This window comes from Apus apus, chromosome 6, assembly GCF_020740795.1.
Source record: "Apus apus isolate bApuApu2 chromosome 6, bApuApu2.pri.cur, whole genome shotgun sequence".
NCBI lineage: Eukaryota > Metazoa > Chordata > Aves > Apodiformes > Apodidae > Apus > Apus apus.
The window spans coordinates 24,991,466-25,014,885 of record NC_067287.1 but is presented as its reverse complement, the minus strand read 5'-3'; the positions used below and the strand labels follow the sequence as shown (position 1 = coordinate 25,014,885).

At 40.3% G+C, this 23,420-nt stretch overlaps 1 protein-coding gene across 2 annotated transcripts in view; it reads right to left on the bottom strand.

Annotated features, from left to right (window-relative positions):
- Window positions 1-10,367: 10,367 nt before the first annotated feature.
- UBE2E3 (ubiquitin conjugating enzyme E2 E3) overlaps window positions 10,368-23,420 on the bottom strand; it is a 53,412-nt gene continuing 40,359 nt past the window's right edge. For both annotated transcript variants that reach the window (XM_051623563.1, XM_051623565.1), the window contains exons 4-6: window positions 13,958-14,090; window positions 12,047-12,194; window positions 10,368-11,003 (exon numbers count right to left, since the gene is read on the bottom strand). In XM_051623563.1, the coding sequence (XP_051479523.1) occupies window positions 10,906-11,003; window positions 12,047-12,194; window positions 13,958-14,090 (379 nt within the window). In that variant the 3' untranslated portion in view covers window positions 10,368-10,905. The remainder of the gene's footprint in view (window positions 11,004-12,046; window positions 12,195-13,957; window positions 14,091-23,420) is intronic.

The following is a 23,420-nucleotide window of genomic DNA, read 5'->3' as shown; positions in this document are numbered from 1 at the left end:
TACCAGAGAACTCCTTTAGACTGATCTAAGCTTTTGGGTTTTATTTAGTCAGGCTTTATCTCTGCCCTTTGCATTGTGTTGGATTTTTGCAGGCACAGTGGCAGGCTGAGCTGGCCCTCAGTTACTGGCTCTCTGAGGAGCAGAGACCTCACGCTGGGTGTAGCTGGCTCCTTGCCACCTGCTCCTGTGATAGAGGATGGGTGTCAGAACAAAGCTGGCGGCATGAATTGGCATGATGAGGTGAGAAAGTAGGGTGCACGGTGCTCCAGCTGATGCTTGCCAATGTAATTGCCCTTCAGGCAGTAATTCTTGCCAGTGTGCTGGCCTCCAGGGACCTTCTGCAAGCCAGTGTAAGCCAGACCAGCTTCTGCTTCCCCATCACTCAGCTGCCATTAGTGTTAACCTTATATTAACTCAAGACTGAACCTCTAGATTCACATTAGTCAATTTTTCATAAGAAATTGAAGGACATTACCTCTTCTTTCAAACCATCGGAGTGGAAGGAAAAGAAAGCAGTAGCAAGGTTTGAAAGGATCGTCTTGGGAGAAAAATCTTTTGTACTGGTGCACAGCATAAACACCACAGTATAAACATCACAAGGAGGCTGTACTCGTCCGGTGCTTGCAGCTTGGCACTTGCTACAGTAACTTGGTTGTTCTTAAACCAGCAGAAGCACCTCCCAAAGCCGCTTTCCCAGTGTGTCCCTAACAATTGCGAGGAATGGCAGCATCAGTTGAATGGCAACAAAAGCTGGAAAGCAAGAACTACCATAACCTTTAGGCAGAAAAATAAAATGAGGGGAAAAAAATAATCTGAAGAGAACTAAGTCAGCTCCCTGAGTTGTCTGTAATGAAAGCAAAAAATCCTAAAACTTAGATTCCAACAGACAGCCAGATCCTCACAGTAAAAGTCAACTCTAGCAAGTCAGAGCAGGTTGTATCCGTGGAGACTTTTAAACCTTTCCTTCTCCAGAGTTTCGTTTTCCAAGTGCTTGAGTCTCAGGGCACTGCAAAGAGCTCATCCACTCCCTTCTTCTGCAGAGCCGGGCTTGAATACCAGGGTCTAGCTTGTCACTACACTTTCAGATTGCTCTCAAATAAGACTCTCATTGATTCTTGTTTTGTGGGAGTTTTAATTTTGCTGTGGCAAGTGTTCCTCAGTTCTGGATGACTGCTGTTATACAAATAAATAGTACGTCCCCTCTTTGTCATTCCTCCTCTGAATGGAATTTTGAAGGTTCCCAAAGGACACCTGGACTGAACAGCAACTAGAAGGTCCACCACCCTGAGGAAGTGAGCAAAAAAGTCTCTCATGAAGTAGCAACTGCCTATAAGGAGCATCACTGAGATGGATGGGGCAGATGTGTCATGAAGTGCCCGAGGTGGGGCCTTAGTACAACTGGAGCTCCCCACAATCCTGCCCTACTCCAAACTCCCAACCAGAATCCTGGCCTGACTGGAAAAATCCTGATAATTTAAAAGCAATTTTCCAAACACTGCTGCTGACTAATTAAATTGTTACATTTAAAAAGCCCACAACCAAGAAGTATTGGTTCCTCCCAATGCAGTCTGTGGGACTTGGTAGTAATTCTGTAGGATTTCCAGTACGTTTGCAGACCTACAGCATGTTCTAAGCAAAAATCTCAGCAACTTGCATGAACCACCCCTCTTTGCAGTTTATGGCTCTGTAAATGTCTTTAATAAAAACCCTGCCAGAGGAAACATCTTAAGATGACTGCTATTTCCCAGCTTCACTACAGGTTCCTAATAGAAGTTAATAAGGCAAACACAATACCTGATGTTTGTGATGATAATTGCATGGGCCTCGCTTTGAATGCCACCTAAATCCAATTGTGCATGACTTCTTTTGCAGAGTGTCTGAATTACAGTGTAGGCTGAGATCTAGAAAAACTATGGCTGCTTTAATCACTTGATTAAAGCCTTTGAAAATCATTAGCAACTTGGTAAATTTAAAATATTTATCCATATATAATTTTTAAGCAGAGTGTGAGACCAGCAAAGCTCCATTTGTTGTACTGAGGAACTGCTGCAGGAGGGGTAAATGGAATAGTATTAGTGTGTTGAGGCTGAGTCGGCAAGTGTGCCACCCAGGCTGAAAGGCTGAGAAAGTCGTAAGTCACCTCTGTCGGTTTCACCCGATTCTCATTGTTTAGCTAATGTCACCCTTCGAGTGGCAAAACACAAATCGAGGGCCAGGAAGTGTCTTGCTGGCTTACAGAGCAGTAGTCCCCACAACAGTCACAGGTGTGGATGAGCACCTCTGAGACCTGAGCAGCAGAACTGACCGTGGAAAGAAAGCAGTGCCCTAAGAATCCTTTGTTACTGAAAGAAACCAGCCGTCTGCAAGGCCAGTGTTCAGAGTGGGGCTTATGAATGAATATGGCTTATAAGAAGAGGAAAAATAATGTTCTGATGCCAGGAGCCTAATATTTAACCTAATAAAGAAAATAAAAACTATATATGATACTTCAGCCCTCTGGGCTTAATCTACCCACCTGCAAAGATTTAGCTTCAAAGGATCTCTCTTCTTAACTTGCATATTTATTTTCTTTAACTGCCTCTGTGGCAGCAGTGGCACCTAAGCACAGCATCACTGTTCCACATCGATGGTTCTGACTGAGAAAAAAAAGAGATGCTCAGAGAGGATGAACGAGTAGGCTGAGAAGCACTGTACTCTACTCCAACATACCAATGCTTCATGTCTCTCAGGCTGTCAGGCTTTTGTAAGAGGTTTAATTTTGTGAAGCTCAAGGTAGCTTAATGAACTTGGGACAGATCGAGTACTGGGCAGCAGCAGTAATTTTTCAGATGAACTGTTGCAATTTCTGATTTTTTAACAATGTGGGGGGTAAAAATATACTTTAAAGCAGATAGTCTTCCCTTAGAGTGCAACGTAGTGGCTGTCGAATACAACAAGGCAGTAAGCTATCCCGCTGGCATCCCCAGGAGCAGGGAATGCCCCGAGATCCCCCCTCTTGTCTCTGGGCTGGCGGGCCGGGGCCGCGGCTCCCGCACCCAGCATCCGCACGCGCGCCGCTGCCAAGCCCCACATCTCCGGGATTATCAAGCCTGGAGTCACTCACCCACCTCGAGAGGGCAACCGCAGGTGGTGTGAGTGTCCAGCTGAAGGTTGAGGGTGGCCACAAACCCCTGACGGCCGCTCCCTTAGCCCTCCCCCTGCCCCCGGCTCCGAGAGCGCGTCCTGAGCCGGGCGCGGTGGCGGCGGTAGCCGGTGCTGCAGCGACACCTGGCGGAGAGGCAGCGCCCCGCAGCACGGGGCCCGAGCCCTGCCGCGCTCCCCGCCTCCCTTCGCGACTCTGGGCACAAGCAGGACCCGCTCGGCGGAGGAGAACGGTGAGAAGCAGGCCGAGCCACGCGTGACCTGCGTGCGGGGGCAGCAGGGGGTCCCCACCGCCCGGCCGGGGGCTGCAGGGGAACGGCAGCGCAGCTAACGGGGAGATGCTACAGCCCTCGGCAGGAACCGGCTCTGCTACAGCCCGGTGTGAAAATGCCCGCTCAAGGGAAAACTGCACATTTTTGTTTGGCTATTTCCTTAGCTTGGTATTCATTGGGTATTTTATTTTATTATTTATTTCTTCATGGAGAAACTAGCTGAGCCAGAAAGTACAGCATTTGGCTTTATTTGCCTAACTTTAGTTTTTCTCTAATACAAAGTTCAGGCATTTTATGTTTTTTTTATATATATATGTGGCAGTTTCTATTTTCCTTCTTTCTTACTCCAACAAAACTCCACAGTACTTAATCTTTTTTAAATTATTTTGTCTTCTAATTTATAAATGCTTGGATCAAATAATATGTAGTGGGCAAAGGAAAATGGTAGTCAATCTGTGGTTTACCTATATAATGTACTGAAGTAGGTAGGTAACAGACCTGCTAATAAGCAGCATAGTTTTCCAGAAGAGCCACTGTGTAACTTCATTCTTACTGTCTTAGTTTAAGAAAGACAATTAGTTTAGTTTAGTTTAGTAAGATAATTCATGTCATTGTACAGTAAAATATGGAACAAGTCCATGAATGAAGCTTAAAGGATACCTTAATGTTTTATGTTCTTCCTTAAATCCATATTTAGAAAAAAATCAGCTGGAAACAGCAACAGTTAGAGCTGAACAGAATGAAAAATGCTATTTGTACATAATAAGTAATCATTTCAGCAGTAAAAAGCCAGAACACCAGTTTCACAGCTAATAGGGAAACCCAGGCAATGGCAGAAAAGCATAGAACATAGTAATATTCCCTCAGAAACTGACAACAATAAAATAATTTGTCACTTTAATTCCACTGCCTGTAAGTTAGGAACCCCAAGTACTGCTAACCTTTTTATTTAACATGCAGTCAATAGAGTCCCAGCTCGGTTGAAATTTTCACATATGCAGGCAGATTTAAAATGCTGGAATACATAAATACAACCACAGACTTCTACACTTGCAGGAAGCCACCTTCCTCAGTTTAAGAAATGCCATCATGCACCGCTGTGCTTAAACAGCTTCATTCTGCTTCCATTTACTGCCTCCGCATTTCCAGCCCCACTATTGCTTCCTGGCTCCTTGAACGAACACTAGCCTGCAGATTTCTAACCCAACTGTATCCTTCAGAGACACATCCAATTGCTACATTCAGAGGAATGGTCTCCCACAGGATTTGCGATTCACCCCTATCTACCTATGTGATATCCCTGAAAACTAATCTCCAGGATGACAGCTCATTCAACACTCTGGGAGATGTACCCACGCTAAACTCCTCTTTAAATAATGACCTGACATTTGTTCTGTAGAGGGAGACAAAGCCCAGACTGATGAAAACAGTTGGCAGCTGCTTTCATTTGTGCCATTCAGAAGCCAGCTGATAATTTGTCCTCGGGGACACATCACTTCTTGGCAGTCAGACCTGTCCAGTGCACTTCGCTATTACTTTTGCTGTCACTTCCCACCCCCTGCATATGCAGCACACACAGAGTCAATATTCAAGGCAGACTAAACTAAAACTGACTGCCAAGAGTCATAAAGTATTTCATTATGACCTGGGAGATAACAGCACAGATTAATTTGGTGATTTAGGCCACAAGGATGATCAAAGGGCTGGAGCACCTCTGCTACAAAGGCAGGCTGAGAGTTGGGGCTATTCAGCCTGGAGAAGAAGGCTCAGGGGAGACCTTACAGTGGCCTTCCAGTACTTGTTGGGGCCTACAGGAAAGCTGGGGAGAGGCTTTTCACCAGATAGGGTAGTGATAGGAAAAGGGGTAATGCTTTCAACTGAAAGAAGGGAGATTTAGGTTAGACATCAGGAGGAAATTCTTCACCATGAGGGTAGTAGGGCACTGGAATAGGTTGCTTAGGGAGGTTGTAGATGTCCCCTCCCTGGAGGTGTTTAAGGCCAGGTTCAGTGAGGCTTTTTGCAACCTGGTCTAGAGTGAGGTGTCCCTGTTCATAGCAGGGAGGTTGGAACATGATGATCTTTAAGGTCCCTTGCAACTTTAACCATTCTATGATTCTATAAATCTATGATAAATACCAAGTGGCAGATATTAGGAAAGACTCACATAACAGATTAAATTAGCTATTGCTGAAAAAGGAGATTCTAGTATCTCTGAACACAGCTTAAGGAAGACATTAGCTAAGCGATAAGCAATGGTCAAAAAGGCGGAGTAGTACGAATTACTAGTTAAGGAGACCAAACCAGAAAACATTATTCCAGATTAATTGTGAGTTCACTTTTTGCATACAGCACACAGCTCTCATTCCTTTAAATTAGGTGGAGCAGAATAACGAAAGGTGCAGACAATGGTGACCAGGATAAGCAGAGCATCTTCCCTACAGGGAGAGATTTAATAAATTAGAACTTTCCAGACTGGGAAAAAGAGGTTACTAGGGACTGATAATAATGATGGTACATAAAATCATACATGGGATCAAGGAGAACAGATTAAATTCTTTTTTATTTCTCACAGTATAGAACTAGAAGACATAAAATTGAGTGCTCACGTAACAGGTTACATGAAATAATCACATAATGTATTTTTTCACACGGGCCATAATTAAACTGTAGCATTTGTTGTCACGGGATGTTGTGAATGGTAACAATTTGGGATGGTTCAAAGAGAGGTTTATCTTGACAACAAAGTTACAAAATGCATCCCAAGTATGTGGAAACACTACATAGATGGGGCTTTCCACACATTATCTGTAGAAGAACAGTAGCAGTAGCAACAACTGTGAGAGAGACAACTCTATCCCTTTGTTATCCTTGCATGTGATCCCACATCTTACCACCCTCCAGATGCAGGGGCTGTGCTCAGACCTAGACACCCTGAGGGGACGAGATAGGTACATTTTTTGTACTATGTCTCTTATTTTATTTGTTCCTGGCAGTTTTTATTTTTAATGATTCCCCAAATAGTTGCTATGATGTTGGATGCTTTCTGTTCTACCCAGCAACAGAGGCAGTCGTAACTGCACTCCAGAGAGACATTCATGCAGAGAGGTGGGGGAAGACAGGCTGAAGCAAGTTTCCCTCTTTAAGGATAAAAAAGCAAAAGCCCCTGTGTGCTGCAAATGTTCCAGCAATTATCTTCCAAGTGCATTATCTGCTCTTCCACCTAAGCTACAGTTGAAAGTGTCTAATTATCATGGACAGCAGCAAGGTCAGACAGCTGCATGAGCAGCTGCGTGGTTGTCTCACTACTTCTTCCTTTAAAACACATGCTCTATTAGACGGTCTCTCCTGTTGTCTTGGGATCCTCTCCAGCCACTTTCATTCAGGCGGTTTGTGAGGGGAAGGGAGCAGCAGCCCAGCCTCAGAAGTCACCCTGCAATACAAGTGCAAGCGGTGGCACCACGCAGAGTGTGGAGGGGTACTGCCCGCAGAGCATGCTGGGTTCTCCAGTGCATCCATTTCCATGGCTATAGCATGGCTGCAGAAATACAATACTGGTTTATGGCTGAATCAAATCTCATTTCAGTTATGCTACTGTCAGTGTCCTTTGAAGCTGTGTAAGTTCAGGAGGCCTGCAAAGACCTTCCTTCTTTTTTTTTTTTTTTTTTCCCCCCCACATAAATATCCATTGCTAAATTCTGCTGAAGAAAATGAAGGAAAGATGAAATTAACTCTTCAGGCTGGAGTCAGGAGTCCTTCCTTTGGCACCTGCGCCTACACAGACAAAACACCCCAGAAGACCATGAGATCAGTGTAGAAGCTGCTGTGGTCTCCAGCTTCCTCCCCTATGGTATGGTGGGCCGGGCAGGGCCATGGGGAAGCCACAGCAGCAGAGGGGCAGTGGGGGCTGCCCTGTGGCTCAGGGCTGTACCCACCTGGTGCAAAGCCCCTCAGCCCAAGCCCTGCAGTTCTCCTTTCATGGTGCAGGCAAGTGAGGATGCTGCTGTGAGGCCACAAATATCTTTCCCACACAGGCAGGTGAAGAAAGAGAGAAGACTGGTCTCTCTGCAGTACCCATGGCCATAAACAAACTGGTAGAGAAGGAACCAGTGTGCAGCAAAGTGTGGCAGCTTCCTTTTCCCGTGCAAGAGGCAGGGAGTGAGCAGAGCACAAACCAGATCTGGTTCAGTTCCTGTTTTCTTTGCTAGGCTGTGCAAGCCTGGCCCATGGCTCAGGCTACTCTGCCATCTTGCTTTCTAGCCCCATATGACTCACTTCCTGGCTATAGACTCTGAACAATCCACTGCTAGTCAGCATTGATCAGTAAGCGAGATTGTCTCCACATAAAGGCACCCCACACCTTACTAAGACATCACAGAACATGAAGCATGAACATGCTAGTACATAAATAACAAGGCTGATATATATTTGCCCTTCCCTTGTATTTAATATATTTATATTTAATACATTTCTATTCACCCATACATTCTCATTTGATATGATGAAATATTTGCTCTGAATGTTCCCACCACCTCAGCTGAAAAGCAGAGAGATGTGACCGTGTTTGCCTGTTTGGTTTGTCCCTCTCTATTCCTCAGCAGTGTCACAGCTCAAAGGCTGGGGCAGACAGTTCCCATTCAAGTGCTCCTTGTGCCAGGATATCACAGAGGCCAGTTTGGGCACCTTTCCAGCCACCTGCCTGTGTTCCCCACACAAATTCCAAAGACAACAGAATAAGAAAACCCCATACAAAATGGGAGAGGAAGAGGGGATGTGCCATATGTTTAGATGGACTTTCCACAAAAGTGTAATTTCAATTAATTTTTTCTCAAATACAGAACCCAGTGATTGGTAGTAAGAAGATGGAACTGAAAATTAAAACTGTTAAATGGTCAGTGCTGTGCTTTGGTAGTGTCCAGTATTTACCCCAGCACAGCCTGGAAGGAAACAGTTTGAAAACACCAGATGCTCTTTGCAACTGGTATTTTGGATATATTTCCAAGTGGGGATTTCTCCCCTCCCCATGAAAACAGACACACATTCTCATTTAACAACTAATTGATTTATTTAACAATACAAATTTCTTTCTACTGCATGGTTTAGCAGAGAGAACTTGAGAAACAAAATTAGCTTCTTTTCTTTTTTTAAAAGTTTAAATGTTTACACAAAAACAACCTTTACTTCAGTAAATATAAAATTTACACACAAAACCCCCTACATTAAAAAAAGAACAGAATCATGACAAACCAACAGAAAAAAAAAAAAAAAAAAAAAGGATTAAAAAAAAGGAAAAAAAAAAGGAAAAAAAAAAAGGATGGGAATTCAGTGTAAAGGATCCAATTGCAAGGAAGGCAAGATGGGGCAACACTAACAAGGCATCCCACTTGTACACCTAGGTATCTGAAGTTGTAGGTACAGTACAAAACCAAAATACATTAAAATAAGGATTAAAACCTGTACTTTCATACCATAATATTTTATGATACAAATATCTGTAAATTCTGTAGGCAACACAGTTAACATGTGAAATACAGAATTTTCTCTTCACTGGAAAGTCACTGGAGTGGTGTATGAGCACCGTGTCACCCACAGGTGCGATAATGGTCAGCAGCAAGCAGACTTTAGACATACCAGCCCACATGTGGTAGCCCCTTCTTTCTTTGCCAATCTGTGCTATTTCTCACATGTCCAGTGACATATTGAGAAAGTGGTCACCTTCAGCAGTGATTTCCAGCACTTCATCTCCTGGCATTAGTCTGTTACCTGACTTAGGCATATTCACCTGCCAGATCCCCTGTTTCTCTTTCCCTTTTGCACTTTATAACCTGAACTCTAAAGCTATCTTGTAGCTACCAAGAGAGACTGACTTCTAGGTTAAGATATTTGGGATACACGGTTCTTCAAGCCACCTTCAGGAATCTGTAGAAATACTTAAAGTAGGGTGGACAATTCATGGTCAAAGGTTATGTGATACAAAAAACAGGGACCTATATAGCGATGACTGTCTTTAGATCTGAACCTTTTTTCTATTGCTTTGATCTTGAAACTTAACATTCAGTTTTAATATATTTAATGAACAGAGCATCTTAATGATGGAAGTGTTATATTATCTCCAAAAACACCAGGTAGTAAGGGAGACTGTAAAGTTTAAAATTAAGTGTAATTTTAAAAATCATTTACAGAGATCAAGTCTCTTTTTTATAATCAATATTGTAACTGGGAACTTATAAAAGCTTAAATTATAAAACTATTAGTGACTCTACTTTTTAAACTGTATGTACTATAAAGCTGTATATCTTTGTTACTTACAGATGTTACAAAATTTCCAAGTTAGAAATTAAAAGGGGGAAACACAGTCTAAAAGTTTTACAGATTTAATTTTCATTAACAAAGGTTCATTTCCCCCACAATTGTTTTTATATCACAAAAATCTGATTAAATTCTACTGCTTTCTTTTCTGGACAGATGATATAGTGTTCAATCATGCTTTGGAAGACCATTTTCAATTGGTAACTGTAGCTCTCTAGATCAGCAAGTCCGACTTGCTTTACTCGGAAACAAAAGCATCAGATTATCTCTAACTTGGCCCTTGTCCTGCAAAAAAAAAAAATGTAGTAAGACTCAGGCAGCCTGTCACGAAAGCAGGCCTGGCCCTGAAGCAACCAGCTACATTAACTTCTGGAGTAAGCACTTGCAATGCTCTAATTCCAGGTTGAGAAAGAGCCCAAGAGTATTAAATTTAAGGAAACCATAGAAATGACATATGTTCTGTAAAAAACGAACCAGAGAAAACTTATACAATCCACAGGTGTGCATTAAACATTTAATAGCAAGCCTTTGCTCATGTATATTAATTTATAGATTATTCACAGGGATCTGTGATACATTGGCCCTGCCTTGTTACTATAATTAAATTTATTCAAATATTAATTTAAAATAGGAAAACAAAGCAACTACTCCTTGGGGAACATGTTTATTGTGTTTGAGATGATACACTGGGTGCTCTCTGAGCTACAAAGGGAAAAAGGAAATCCTTTCATTACAAACTGACAAAGGTAAAAGTTAAAACAGTTTTCACAACAGCATGTACCACATATTGGAAATAGATCTGGGTTTAATACAAATGACATAATTCCTAGCAATCTACAGCTACCTTTAATAACTTCATACAGATAATGAATTAGGCTAAAATGCACTATAATATTTGGTTGACTTCAGGAACAGTATCCTTAGTACATCACAAAATACATTTTGATATCCCAAAGAAGCAAGACTTGCAAGTAGGCATTTTAAACAACTAATCTACAGCTACAAATTTCTACTCTTGATAGCATTTACCTTTTTTGGGGGCAGTATCCCAGTCTTCAAAAGGATAAAAGCAGAGTAGAATCAGTATAACATATACACAGAAGTCCGTATTGTAAAGGCTATAAAGATTTGTTGCACACTGCAAAGTTGCGTTCTGCACCTTCACACTGCACAAGTAGTTTGTCATTTATGTTGCATATCTCTTGGTCCACTGTCTGGCTATCCTGTCATGTTCTGCTCTGTTGGTCAGGTACTGAGTGGCTATGCTTCCAACCAGAGGGTCAGCTGCAGAAGGCAGGAGAAGATATATTATAAACCATTACACAATAACAAAAATCCCCACATGATTTGAAATAACAGAATCTTTTCCAAAATATAGTCTTTGTTAGGCCAGAAAATGCTGGAACTCTTATCACACAAGAAATTTCCAAGAGAAAACACAAAAGGCACAATGAACAGGAAAAGAAAACAGAAAAATCTGTTGGGGTTATCTGTGGTTCATTAATCTTGCCTGAGCCAGGTGCCCTGCTTTCACTTTCACCCCTTTGGAAGGGCTGATGGGTGCAGGGGACATTCTGCGAGCACAGCCTGGCACACTCCTGGCACAGTGCTTGGACAAGACTACTGTACATTAGGGTATCAGGACTACGGACACACACTGAGGGGATCCAGTTTGCTTCCGGAGTCATCCGACTTTTGTATCAAAGAGGCTAATCCATTCCTCCCTGATCATTACCAGTCTTTTGTAAATTAACTCTCTTCTACTGCTCAGTTCCTGCCCTGACTGCTGGCAATTAGCATTCATTTCCCAATGACACAAGTCACACAGCTGTTGCTGAGAAAATGCACTACTTGCAGTGGAGTTCCTCCTCTCCTGACAGGAACAAGGAACTCTCTTTGAACAAGGGAAAAATCTCTCTGAACATTTCCCCCCTCACATTTGCAAGATTAAACTTTTAAATTGCTGTCTTAAGAGAAGGGACTTCCTGTGGCCCCTTCCAAACTGTGGGATTTATGAGTTTGTAACTCAAGAGAACTTTGTTGCTTTCCTGGATCAACAGCTCACGCATTGCATCTCTTGCCAAACAGACCTTCAATGACATCAGCTTATTTTCTCCACCATACCTTGGGAAAAAAAAAGGGCTTAATGCTGTTTACTTTCTGTTGTGACACAGAAGTGAAAAGTGCACTGAAGCAGGTGTCTTTCATCCCGTTTTAAAAACATTAATTTTTATTTAATCTGTATACAATCGAATTTATAAATTATATTCCATGGCAAATAAGTAAATCTGCTAGGAGAGGATGCTCAGTAAATATCAGCTCCTTACCTGGGTTGCAGTCTGTCAGAAGAGAACAAATGGACAGCAGAACTTTTGAAATAGTCAAAGCAGGGCTCCAGTTGTCTTTCAGAATATCCAGACAGATGACTCCCTGACTGTTGATGTTGCAGTGATAAATTCTGGTACGGAAAGTAACCTAAAATCACAGCAAAAGAGAAAGAAAGAGCTTAATTCAGTGTTGCCCAGGGATACTGCTCCTTGCCTCTGAGCAGCCGCAGTGCCTGGGGCACTCCCAGTTCTGCAGAGCTTCTGTGGAGACAGCTCCTTGCTGCTCATTTTCTAAAACACTATTATTTAACAGAAGAGTGTATATTTACTGTAGTCATGGCTACCTTTAAGAAAACTACAATGGAGATCTTTGGTGCACAAACTGCTTTCTCAAGGCCCTCTGCCTGGTACCCACAAAAATTAGGACCTACTTGATAGTACTGTACACTTTTTAATGAACATACTGCATGTCAAGAACAATCTAATCACAAACATAATTTAAGTGTGGTTTCTGAAGGTGAAGAAATAGAATTTGGCTGCATGAGCAGTATTAGTTTATATTTTCCTTTTTTTCAAAAGCTTAAATATAGACCATTAAAATTAATATTTAGAATTGGAGTATTGCATTATTGTAGTTCAAATTAATAATGAAATCTTTGCCTGAGCCTTTTTTAGGCAGGACATGATACACATCCAAAACATTGGTATCACACTAACAGCATTCTTGTTTTTATATGGTTTCAGACTAATTTCAGTAGAGCATGTAAGCACTATTCTGCACATGTAAGAAGTTAAAAATATAAGTGTAAAAAATAAAAGTATAAGTGGTAATAATAAAAAGCACAAGAGAATTAGGAAAATTTTCTTTTTCATTCTGAAAAAGGGGGAAAAATCCATTATGTTTTCTGAAACTACTAAAAATTAAAACATGTTCACACTAAAAAAATCCACAAGTTTTTCATGAGGCATTTGTTTAAAAATCAGCATAGTTTCATTATAAACATCTTTAGTCAGAGAATATTAAATTTTGTGGCTTTCAGGGAAGTGTGAAATACATGGAGGATATATTATTCTTTATGTTGTAACCCTTCTGGGAATGAAAAAAGATACCTGATTTATAATAACAATGTTGTAGCTGTAAGAACCATAAATTGTAGTATTTAGTCGTTGTGAATGGCAGCAATGTCCCCTCTGGTGACTTGGTCAAGAGCTGTAACTTGGCATTAAAGGAGGGGAGAAGGGAACAACCCTTAACTTTGATATCTGTTAGTAAGTTATGGTTTCTTAATTGTTCATAGTATTTCTGAGCAAGGAAATGAAACATTCGATTATGTTAAGATTAGTTTAATTTAATAAAAAGAGCTTTTGTTTAAAAATATTATCAGACGAGGCTGCTGATTTTGCCAGTAGTAAATGGATTGACATTTTAAAATGGAAATCATCACAGTAACATACTCAATTTGAAGTCATAATGTAACACTCTAGTTGTCTAAACTTATTTTAGCTTTCTGTTATTTTGCTAAAAATTTAGTGAAAATATATAATATAGAATCTGGTTCATAACCAAGAAAAGTTTATTATAAATATATTTTAGTTGCTGGAATTAGAAGAAGCATAAGAAGGTCTTGCACTGTCTTCTATCAAAATTAAAATATAATGAATCTTAACTCTTAATCAGAATTATCTCATTTATCGCTTGGTAAAGCTTGGAAATTGGTACTGACTGTGGTAATCATTTAATAAATTAGACATAGGATTTTTCTGAAATTGCAACCCAAGATTTTGGACCTTTTAGCTTTCAAAAGACCATAAACAAATTTGATACTCAGAAAGTGATGAGCACTCACTCACTGCAAGTTAGTCTTCTCACATGTGACAAAATGATAAACACAATAAAAACCATACCCTTACCTTTGGTGGCTTGAATGGATAGTCAGATGAAAATGTGATATCCAAGAAAAAAACACCTCCTTCATACACAGAACCTGGAGGTCCAAGAATAGTAGATCTCCACTCATAAATGTTATCCCCTTTAGGACCGGCACTGTGTAAAAAAAGAGGAGAGAGAAAGAAAGAGTCAGGTGGACTTTTGAGAAAGGCATTTCATGGATTTCTCTCTACCTTAATTTTGTTTAATAAAAACCACTTGTCTATCTTTAACATCTGCATAATTTCCAACTGATTTCAATGGGTTCAGTGTTTTACACAGGCATGAAAGCTGGACACTCCACTGTCACTTTGGAAATAACAGCAATGAAACAGATTGACCATGGACTATCACTGTCTGAAACATACCCTCAGATCTGCTCTCTTGAGTCTGTGGTTGCTGAGCTTCTACATCATGCCCCTCCAATTACATCATACCCATACACAAGAGGAGCTCTATATCTAAACCACATTCATATTCTCCAAGCATTAAACTGATCATACCTTCATAAAAACTGTAACTTACATGTATACTGATACACATTTATTGCCACTTGTTTCACAGGCTAGAGTGAGATGTAATTTCTTTGGGCAGGAAAACTGGGGATGTGAGAGACAGAATCAAGTAACCTGGAATTGAGCTTCTTACAGCACTGTTAATCCAAATAACTGTTTTCTTCAGGATATATTTGTGTTATGCCTCCAGGCAATCAGCATTGGGACTACCAGCCAAAAATAGTTTATTTTACAAGTACAATACCAAATGCATTACTCATTAGGAGAAAGGCTATTGAGTAGTTACTTATTACAGTAAAGATTTGAAAAAAGGGATAATGAACGAGCATTTTCTTGACTTCTGAGACACCATACTCAATGCTATGATCACAAAGTAACCTTCTAACCTCCTCACAAAAATAATCAAAGTATAATCTTATTTCTCAAGGCAAGTCTCAGGGTGAAAACTAACCTAACCTTCCACAAAAGGTCCTGATTCTGAACTGCTGAGATCCAGACTGATTGCTATGGAAAACAACACCGCAGAGCTCATGCAGGCACAGTGGATTCATCACATATAAGCAGACAAGTGAAAAACGTGGCACTGCAAAAGATCTTTCCAATTCTCCCCACCTCGGCAGCCTCCCAGGCACCACCTACATCTCACAGACACATGGTGAAGCATCCCCATCCTTCTCCCTCTGTGGTCCCAAGGAACAGGCATTGAGGACTGTCATATGAGATTGCAGATGAAGCAAGTGACAGGGCATGGCACCAAGCTGTAGCCTGGGAGTTTGTGGTTTCTGGCATTGCTCGACACTCAGAGGAGCTTCCCTAAAAGTCCTCCAAGTGTTGAGGCTATTCCCATGTCATGTCACCCCATGTATTTGTCAGACATATGTCCGCAGTCTATATCACATGTCATGTGGGACATTCATCCTTACTATGTAGCCAAACATGTGGAGACATGCATCAGAGACAAAGAATATGAGCAGTCTGCACTATGCATCTGCAATTCCTGTGCAAAAAATTTAGCTGTTTTTACATTAAGATAATATTCAAGAAACAATCAAAAACTGATTTTGATTATGAATTCCCTTTCAATTCATAATTTCCCAACATGTTTTTTATCTTGTGGACATTTCATGTACCAGATATTTAAATTGTTGGAAGCCTTTCATAACAGGACAAAATAATAATGGATTTTGGCTTTCTATTTAATTAAAAAAAAAAAAAATTAATTTGATGGAGCTGGAGCTATTTTCCTGTTGTCAACATAACAGTAGGTAGCAACGTCATGCTGGCCTCCAGAGTACAGCTGAGAAAGAAAAACTAGAAGTATGGTTAAAATAAAGTTGGGTCTAAAAATCACTGATCTTACTTTGCTATATGCAATGCACACTAAGAAGCAGAAGAAAAACAGAAGATATATTTTAGGAAAAAAAAGGGAAATCCAGAGCCAAGGAGGTCCATTTCTGATGATGTAATGAACCGTTCATACCCTCTGTCACTCCAGAAGATAATTCCATTCATGCTCTCTAAAAAGCAATTACTGTAAGAACTGAAAATATTGGGGCAATAATGACAATATTTAAAACCTGCACAGGCCACTGAAATGTTTTAATTAATTCTTGACATTCATCAAGCTTACAGCTAATTAGTAGTGTGCTTGGAAACCAAATTTCTATGGAGCAATTAAATTTCAGCATTAGATGTCCTAATGACTGTTTTATAGTTTAATGCAGAGGCTACTGCTCTTGCTTCATGTGTCAGGTACCTTTCTTTCATGCACCTCTAACAGCTGGATGCAATTCAATCAGATTAATGAAATAGCTGAATTAAATTAGTGACATATTTCAGCCCAATGAATCAGTCACAAGTAAGTGTGGCCCCAGTCCAGTGCCAAACTGTCTGGTAATCACTCACCGAGTCAGAGCAAGGGCATCTATCAGCCAGCAGCCAGAAGCTAAGTGCAATAACTTTTGGTCTATTACTATCTGCAATACTCTTCTAGGCTACCATGAGCAATATATAAAGGGATCAGGCTATAACATGAGAAGGGAAATTCCTAATCTTGTAAGAGGAAGAAAGCACTTTGTTTGAAACCCATCCTACAGCTGAGAAAAGATTGCTGCAATGTCAAAAGTAATACAAAGCTGTAACAATAATCACACTCAGATAAAGGAGCAAATTGTTAAATCAAACAATTTCATTACGCCTTATTAAGGTTTCTGAAATTTCTATTTAACAGCTGAAGTGGTGTCTCACTTCCAGTGATGCAAAAGATAGCCCTGCTTTATTAACAACCTAAAAATCCCTGCCATTACTACATTACTGGTGTGAGGAGACATGAGATTACAGAGCAGAGACAAGACATCACTCTTGGCTTCTGTCACTTGCATATTTCTGGTGGGGATCACCCTCAGCCAGCCATACCCTACTTTGTCTTTTGTATACATACGAAGGTAATATTTTTGGAAGTAAACAACCCACAGTCTCTAAGACTCAACAAAACATACCAGACCCATCCACGGCAAGACAAGGGGGTAACACCCAAAGGGACAGCTGCAGAGAAGAGCAGAAAGCGCAGACCTGCCTCAGGCAACACGTTGGTGTGTCCCGAGCTGCAAGCAAGTGCTGGAGCCCCGCTAGTCACTGCCTCTGACTCTCTATCACCACAGAGTATTGTCCTGGTGCTGCAGAAAGCCACAAAGAGGGAACTGCCACTCCCCAGTGCAAATCTAACTTCTCTGTTCTCACAGAGGGCAACAAAACCCCTGGGCTAAAAAGTGAGAATAAGGAAGCTTTAATCTGTCCACAATTTTCTGTTTCATGAAACACCCAGAAAAATTGTTCTCCTCCCTCTGTTGCACACTGAAGAGTCTGGCACGGGAGGTGCTTATAAGGACTTTACTTGAGCTCTTTATTCTCAGAAGTTCTCCTGCTATTCAAGAGACTCTCTCCTACTGCAAGCTCAGGCTTCAAGAATCTCACCTTAAACCCTGAGAGCTGTGGTGACAGCCTAGGAATCTTTCTCACTGTCTGCCACGCTGGACAGAATACCCCAGGCAGAATGCTACAATGGGGAACTTCCATGGTTTTCTTCCCTTTCCTTTTCCCCCCCTCAGTGAAAGATTCAGCTCCTGACTTCACCCATGGAATCCACGAGGATACAAAACCCTCCTCTATTTTGTCCTTTTAAAACACAAAATCCTGATGGAGCAACAGATCTGATGAAAACTTCAGTGTTTTGACTACACAGCTTACATGTGCAGTTCATAGCTACCAGGCTGCTGCTCTCCTAAATTAGCTTACAGAATATCACAAATTCAGTAAAGGCACTACCAGTATCTTCTCAACAAAAGAACCACTCAATTAATTATTTTAAAAATTCTGTCTAAAAAAAAATCAGACAAAATAACAAAGAAAACTAACTGAAATGACAAAATAGCCTTTGCAAAATTGAGGGGGTTTTTATTTCATACATAAAAGCTGGACTGATTTTTAATTTTTTTTTTTAATTAGTTAAATAAAGTTAAGTGGTTACATCTGCTTCCTAAGTAGATATTCCTTATGCCACTTCACTGAGGGATATAAACCTGATCCAGATAACACAAAGGATTTATAACCATGCTCTCTCTGAGATAGTCCACTGAACAGATTTAATTTACAAGTGTGACTTCAGATGGTGAATTTGAGAAGACATGAGGTTAAACTCTAGGGGACCATGGGGTCACACCAGGTCCTTTAAACCTAGCCCTGCTGAACCTTGTCTCTCAGGTTCCACAAAGATGAAGAACAGCTTTCCCAGTACAGTGTTATGTGCATTCACACAGATGCAGCAGCATTCACACCAGCAAGAAGTCTGTTAGAGTCCTAATGTAGAGTTACAGAAATCAGAACTCACCATTTGTTACAATTCACTAAATCAAAATGCATTAAAGCTGCCGACATGGAATTAGCTGCAGGATGAGAAACTAGGACAAGAAATTTCAAATCTACACAATGCTAGTAGCATGCTGCCTTTCTGCACTTGCTAAATGTGCTTTTCCTGTCAACAGTACTCCTCTGAAACATGGGGCACTAAATCTGGTGACAGAATGCGATTTCATAGTACTGAGACTTGATAATTAAGAAGAAAAAGGGTGAAGGAAAATGTAATTTAGCTAGATTTGATGTTAACTGTCTGTTATGCTTTACTGTGAGAAACAATTCGGGTCTGTAATATGATACGACTGAGGGGAAAAAATAATCTGTATTTAAGAAAGCTTCCCAAAAGTGAAGTCCATCAGTTTCAAGAACAGTCTTAAGATAAATGTCATTGGTACCATAAAACTAAAGGTACTATTGTATATCCCACAATGCCCATTGGGCATTGGGGGTGCCTACATAGCACAGATTTAAGTGGAGGAATATTTTACTACATTTTCCTTTCAAAGGCCCCACTGTTAGGTCTGATACCCAGGAAGATATCTCAAAGGCTGCTGCTAACAAACCAAATGGGGTACTTGGAGTCAGAGTTACGTAAGGATAGACCCCCTCCCTCTATCCTCCCCAAACTTTTATCTCAAAATGAGATTCAGTAAAGCTCAACCACAGTGACTCTGTCACAATGAGATAGTGGCAATTTTTACAGAAATGTAAATGAAAACACTGCTTTAAGAAAAGAGTAAGATATAATTCAACTAAGGAAATGAAGAACGAAGGTCCTTAAGTATGTTCCACAATCTCGTGCTTGAAAAATCTACTTCATAAAGATACATAGTGAGCTTTGCAAAATCCACAACACAATTAAGAAACTGAGTTTTACAAATCCAGCTGTAAGAATGGCACTCAGCATGTTCCCCTCATGAAAGGCTTTGCTTTGGAAAACAATGTCTCAGGTAAAGCTGTTGGATGATGTTCTAGTTCAATACCATACCACTAGATGCTAATGGAGCTGCAACAGATCCTGCCAGCATACAGAATTCAGGCAAATACACAGATCCCACCTGTAGTGAGTCTGCCTGCCTCACCATCCAAGCTTCTGAACTTGATGAACTCATCTGCAGTAGGAGAAAGCCCCAGGGTCAGGTAACCTGCAAGTTATTGCAGAGGTGAGGACTCATGTCTGCCATGTAGGGCATCTACTGCGGATGCTCATGTTTGCACCTCAGACTTCCCAGACAATCAGGGCAGACAGTTTGGTGACTCTGTCGCATGAGGAGCATCTAAATACTCCCTAATACCAAAGTTCTCCATCTCCCTCTACTGACACCTACTTTTCACTGACTGCACAGGGAGCTCGGCTCCTAATTCAAGCCTCTAAGCTCTGTACTTAAGAAAATTCTCCTTACACTCTATGCAGGGAGAAAGGACTTTCTGGCTCTGTATTTGCATACTACCTTGTGGCACACTAGGCTTCTATCTAGACATAGATACATACTGCCATGCTGCTGGTAATAAAAAAAAAAAAAAAAAAAAAAAAATCTCAGAGGAACCAACGGAACTCTGTCTGGTGCAAGCTGTGTGACAGTTAGCTCAGTACTACTCCGTAAAGCCTGAAGAGAGCACCAATCGCTTACCAGTAGTTGTTTCTTAATGTTAGACATAGGAACAGAAAGATGCTCAGATTATTTTTCTGCTTTGATATTTTCAACATTTTGAAGAAAATGTATCCATTACCTACCTTTCTTAATCCTCTTTCCCATATGTGGAAGTGTTCTTGTACTTTTTGTTACATGGCACAAGGAAGGAAACAAACATTACGTAAAAGACAGATGTTTGTGGCTTTTAGTCCTGTGACCTTTAAAAACTAACAAGTATGGACAGCAATTTCTATTTTCTTTCTTTTTAAAATACCTCATTTACAGGGATTTCTAGAGTACTTATTCTCAGTGTTCACATTATCAGCACCAGTGCCTAAGCACCTCTTCTTACAGAATCTGGGTAGTACATCCTCTATACATAGAAAGCATATTGGTTTCACTGGCAAGAGCCTCAAGTATAACCCTAATTTTTGGATTACAGCATTTTTCTAGGGTTGGACACGTTGTCTATAGCAATATATCAAATCTGTGTTGAAAATGCTTTTTGATAAGGTACTTACTATTCTTCAGGTTTCCAGGTTATGTGCAATTTCTTAAAAAGAAAAAGGTTCAGTGTCTTGTGTTCTTTATATAGCTACAACTATTCTTATTTTACCTGCCACTGAACTATGAGCTACATCTGTTTGCTGAAATAGGTTATTTACTGTTTCTAACAGATTCACAGAGGCTCTGTGTAACTGAGGATACATGGAGTTTAGTCCATTGTGCAAATCTTTGTTTCTGTCACCTTCCTTAAAGTCTATCTTGCCCTTAAGACTAAAATCTAGAAATTACTGCTGAAAAAAGTGCCCTGTTTTTAACTCATGGATCCTCTGCTAATTCAGCTGGTTGTAAAGCAGTGCAGGACTTGTGCCTGAGGCCATGGTTCGATGCAACAGTAAATCCGACTTGAGAGCTCCTCCTACCAGATCAAAAGCAGCGTGGCTACTCAAAGAAAAGTGCTGATCCAGTGTTAACTAACTTGGCCAAACAGTATACGTTCCAAAAATGTCAATGGATTAGCTTTGTAGCACCAGGCTTTATGCTTAATCAGGTATCATTTGTCCTCTTGCAGCCAGCATAAAGAGGGCATAAACTTTAGATTGCATGGCCTGGTTTAGAAATGCAATCCTGTGGCTGTATTTGGTTCACATCAAAATGTACCATTAGGGGAATCTAACTATGTGCAGACCTGCTATTAATCACCCTAAAGAGAAAGGTGTCAAATTGTAGAGTTTTAGACAATTAAAACCTCCAGCACTAAACTTGCCATTAGTAGAAGAATATACACTGTTGTTACTAAAGGAAGCTGAGTAACAAATCATTTGGTAATTCCATCAAAACTGTAATATGTAAATAACCCAAGTAATATATTTTGGAAAGCTGATAGTTTTTCCACTGCCAAAAGGCCCATTAAATTAGTTGATTGCTACAATAGCTCAAATTGAGTTTCCTCTTTGTATTCCTGCTAGTTCCTAGGACCTTTCTTGCTGCTGTTAGAAGTCTGCTTAGGTTCTCTTGATCTTCCAGAACAACTGTAGTCAATTATGAAGGCAAAATTCCTGTTTTTTTGGTTTTGTTTTGTTTTTTTAATTACTAACCCCAGAATTTAGTTTGCTACATTACAACAGAAAACGGTGTGCCCTTTGTCAGATGCCTAACTAGAAGCCATAGAAGTCTGATGGAAACCTCTTCAACTTGTAATAGCTTGTATTTCTCAATAATAAAACTGACCTTTTCCAGTTCATACACATAAGCTGCAAAGTGACTCGACACTGTGAGCAGTAACTGTCCTGCACTGAGCATAAAGGAGACTTGTTTCAGGTGCTAAAACATCAGTCCAACAACATACATTTCACTGGCTGAATGTAACAATTTGGAGAGTTTCAAAACAAAAGCAGCTGAGGATAGGAATCATGTTTGTATAATGTAGCAGTGGAGACAACACTTGGTACAGAGTAGATATAAATAAAACTTTGTATATTAAAAGCATTAAAAAACCCTGTGAATACCAGCTTTAGTTCCAAATGCACAGCAATTCAAAGGAACAGAGAAAGGATCGTGCATACAAATACAGAGAAATCAATGTCTGATGTGAGTTCATTTTACTCCACGTAAGTGTACTACATTGAAGAAAAATGTGAAAATAATAATCACTCCAGGGGAAAAAAAAAAAAAAATCATCTAAGTGAAACAAATCTCACTCAGCAAGATCTGCTTACTGAAGAAACAGCTCCAGCCTAACTATTGCTCTCTCTAACAATGTTAATTTAATCAGTAACTCTTCCAAATGAGCATTCTCCGTGGAGACAGCTGTAGTGTATGGAGCAGAAGCTGTTTGGGTTAGTCCTGGGTGCTTGGCTTTGTACCCCTGCTCTAAGACAGCTGCCACCACTAAGGGTGAGCTAAGAAATTTGTGATCTGTACAGAGCTTTGCTGTAGAGCTTGGATCACTGGTACCACTGGACTAAGAAATGCTTCATTCCATTTTTTCATTTCACTCCATTCCACCTTTTTACACATCCTTCTGTTCAGAACTATGATTAAAAAGAAACCTAATTTCCCCCCACAGCCCAGACTGAGGCAGATGAAGGCAGCTGTTAGGAAAGAGGCAGTTCAATGCCTGCAAAAGGATACAGCACCTCAGACCTCAGGCAAAGCAAAAGCACATGGGCAGCACCAACCTCCTCCTGGGTGCTTAACCCTTCCTTCCAGTAGATCAGATTGCAGCACCAGTTGTACTGCATTCAGGAATTAGATACTGCTACAACAATGTACACAGAATAACTGTAATCTCAAGAAGAAAAGGCTCAGACTGTATGGTTTTTATTTGAGACTATAAGCATAGCTTATCAGTGGAAAGAATAAACTTAATTACTAGCAGTTGCAAAATTCATCAGGTTATATATAAATTAGGTATAATCTCTTCCAGCATGTCCTAGTATTATATATTGATATAAAACTACTTTCTTCACATTCTCAGTCAGTCAATTTGGTGAATGCCATTAACCACAAATTTGCTTACATTTGCAATCTAGGAAAAATAATGTTCTTTCTGATAACTAGTCTCAATAAAGCTTGCTCTTTACTGCAAATCCCTAATTTTAAAGTATAGTCCTGCTAGAAAAATTAACACAGGCTGCCTGCTCACTGTACTTCACGGATCCAGCGCTGAAAGGACAAATGTTTTTACTCATAGCTAGCCTGCTGAGACTAATTACTGATGTTTAGATGATAAAATATTTGTAACTAAACAAATAAAAAAAAAATAAATGTATCACTTTGATCTTAACCACTTCTACTGCAAGTGCCTAAGACAAGATCAGTATTCTGCTTTATGGACAGAATAATGAACATGACTGTGCAATGACTTGCTGAATAAAGGT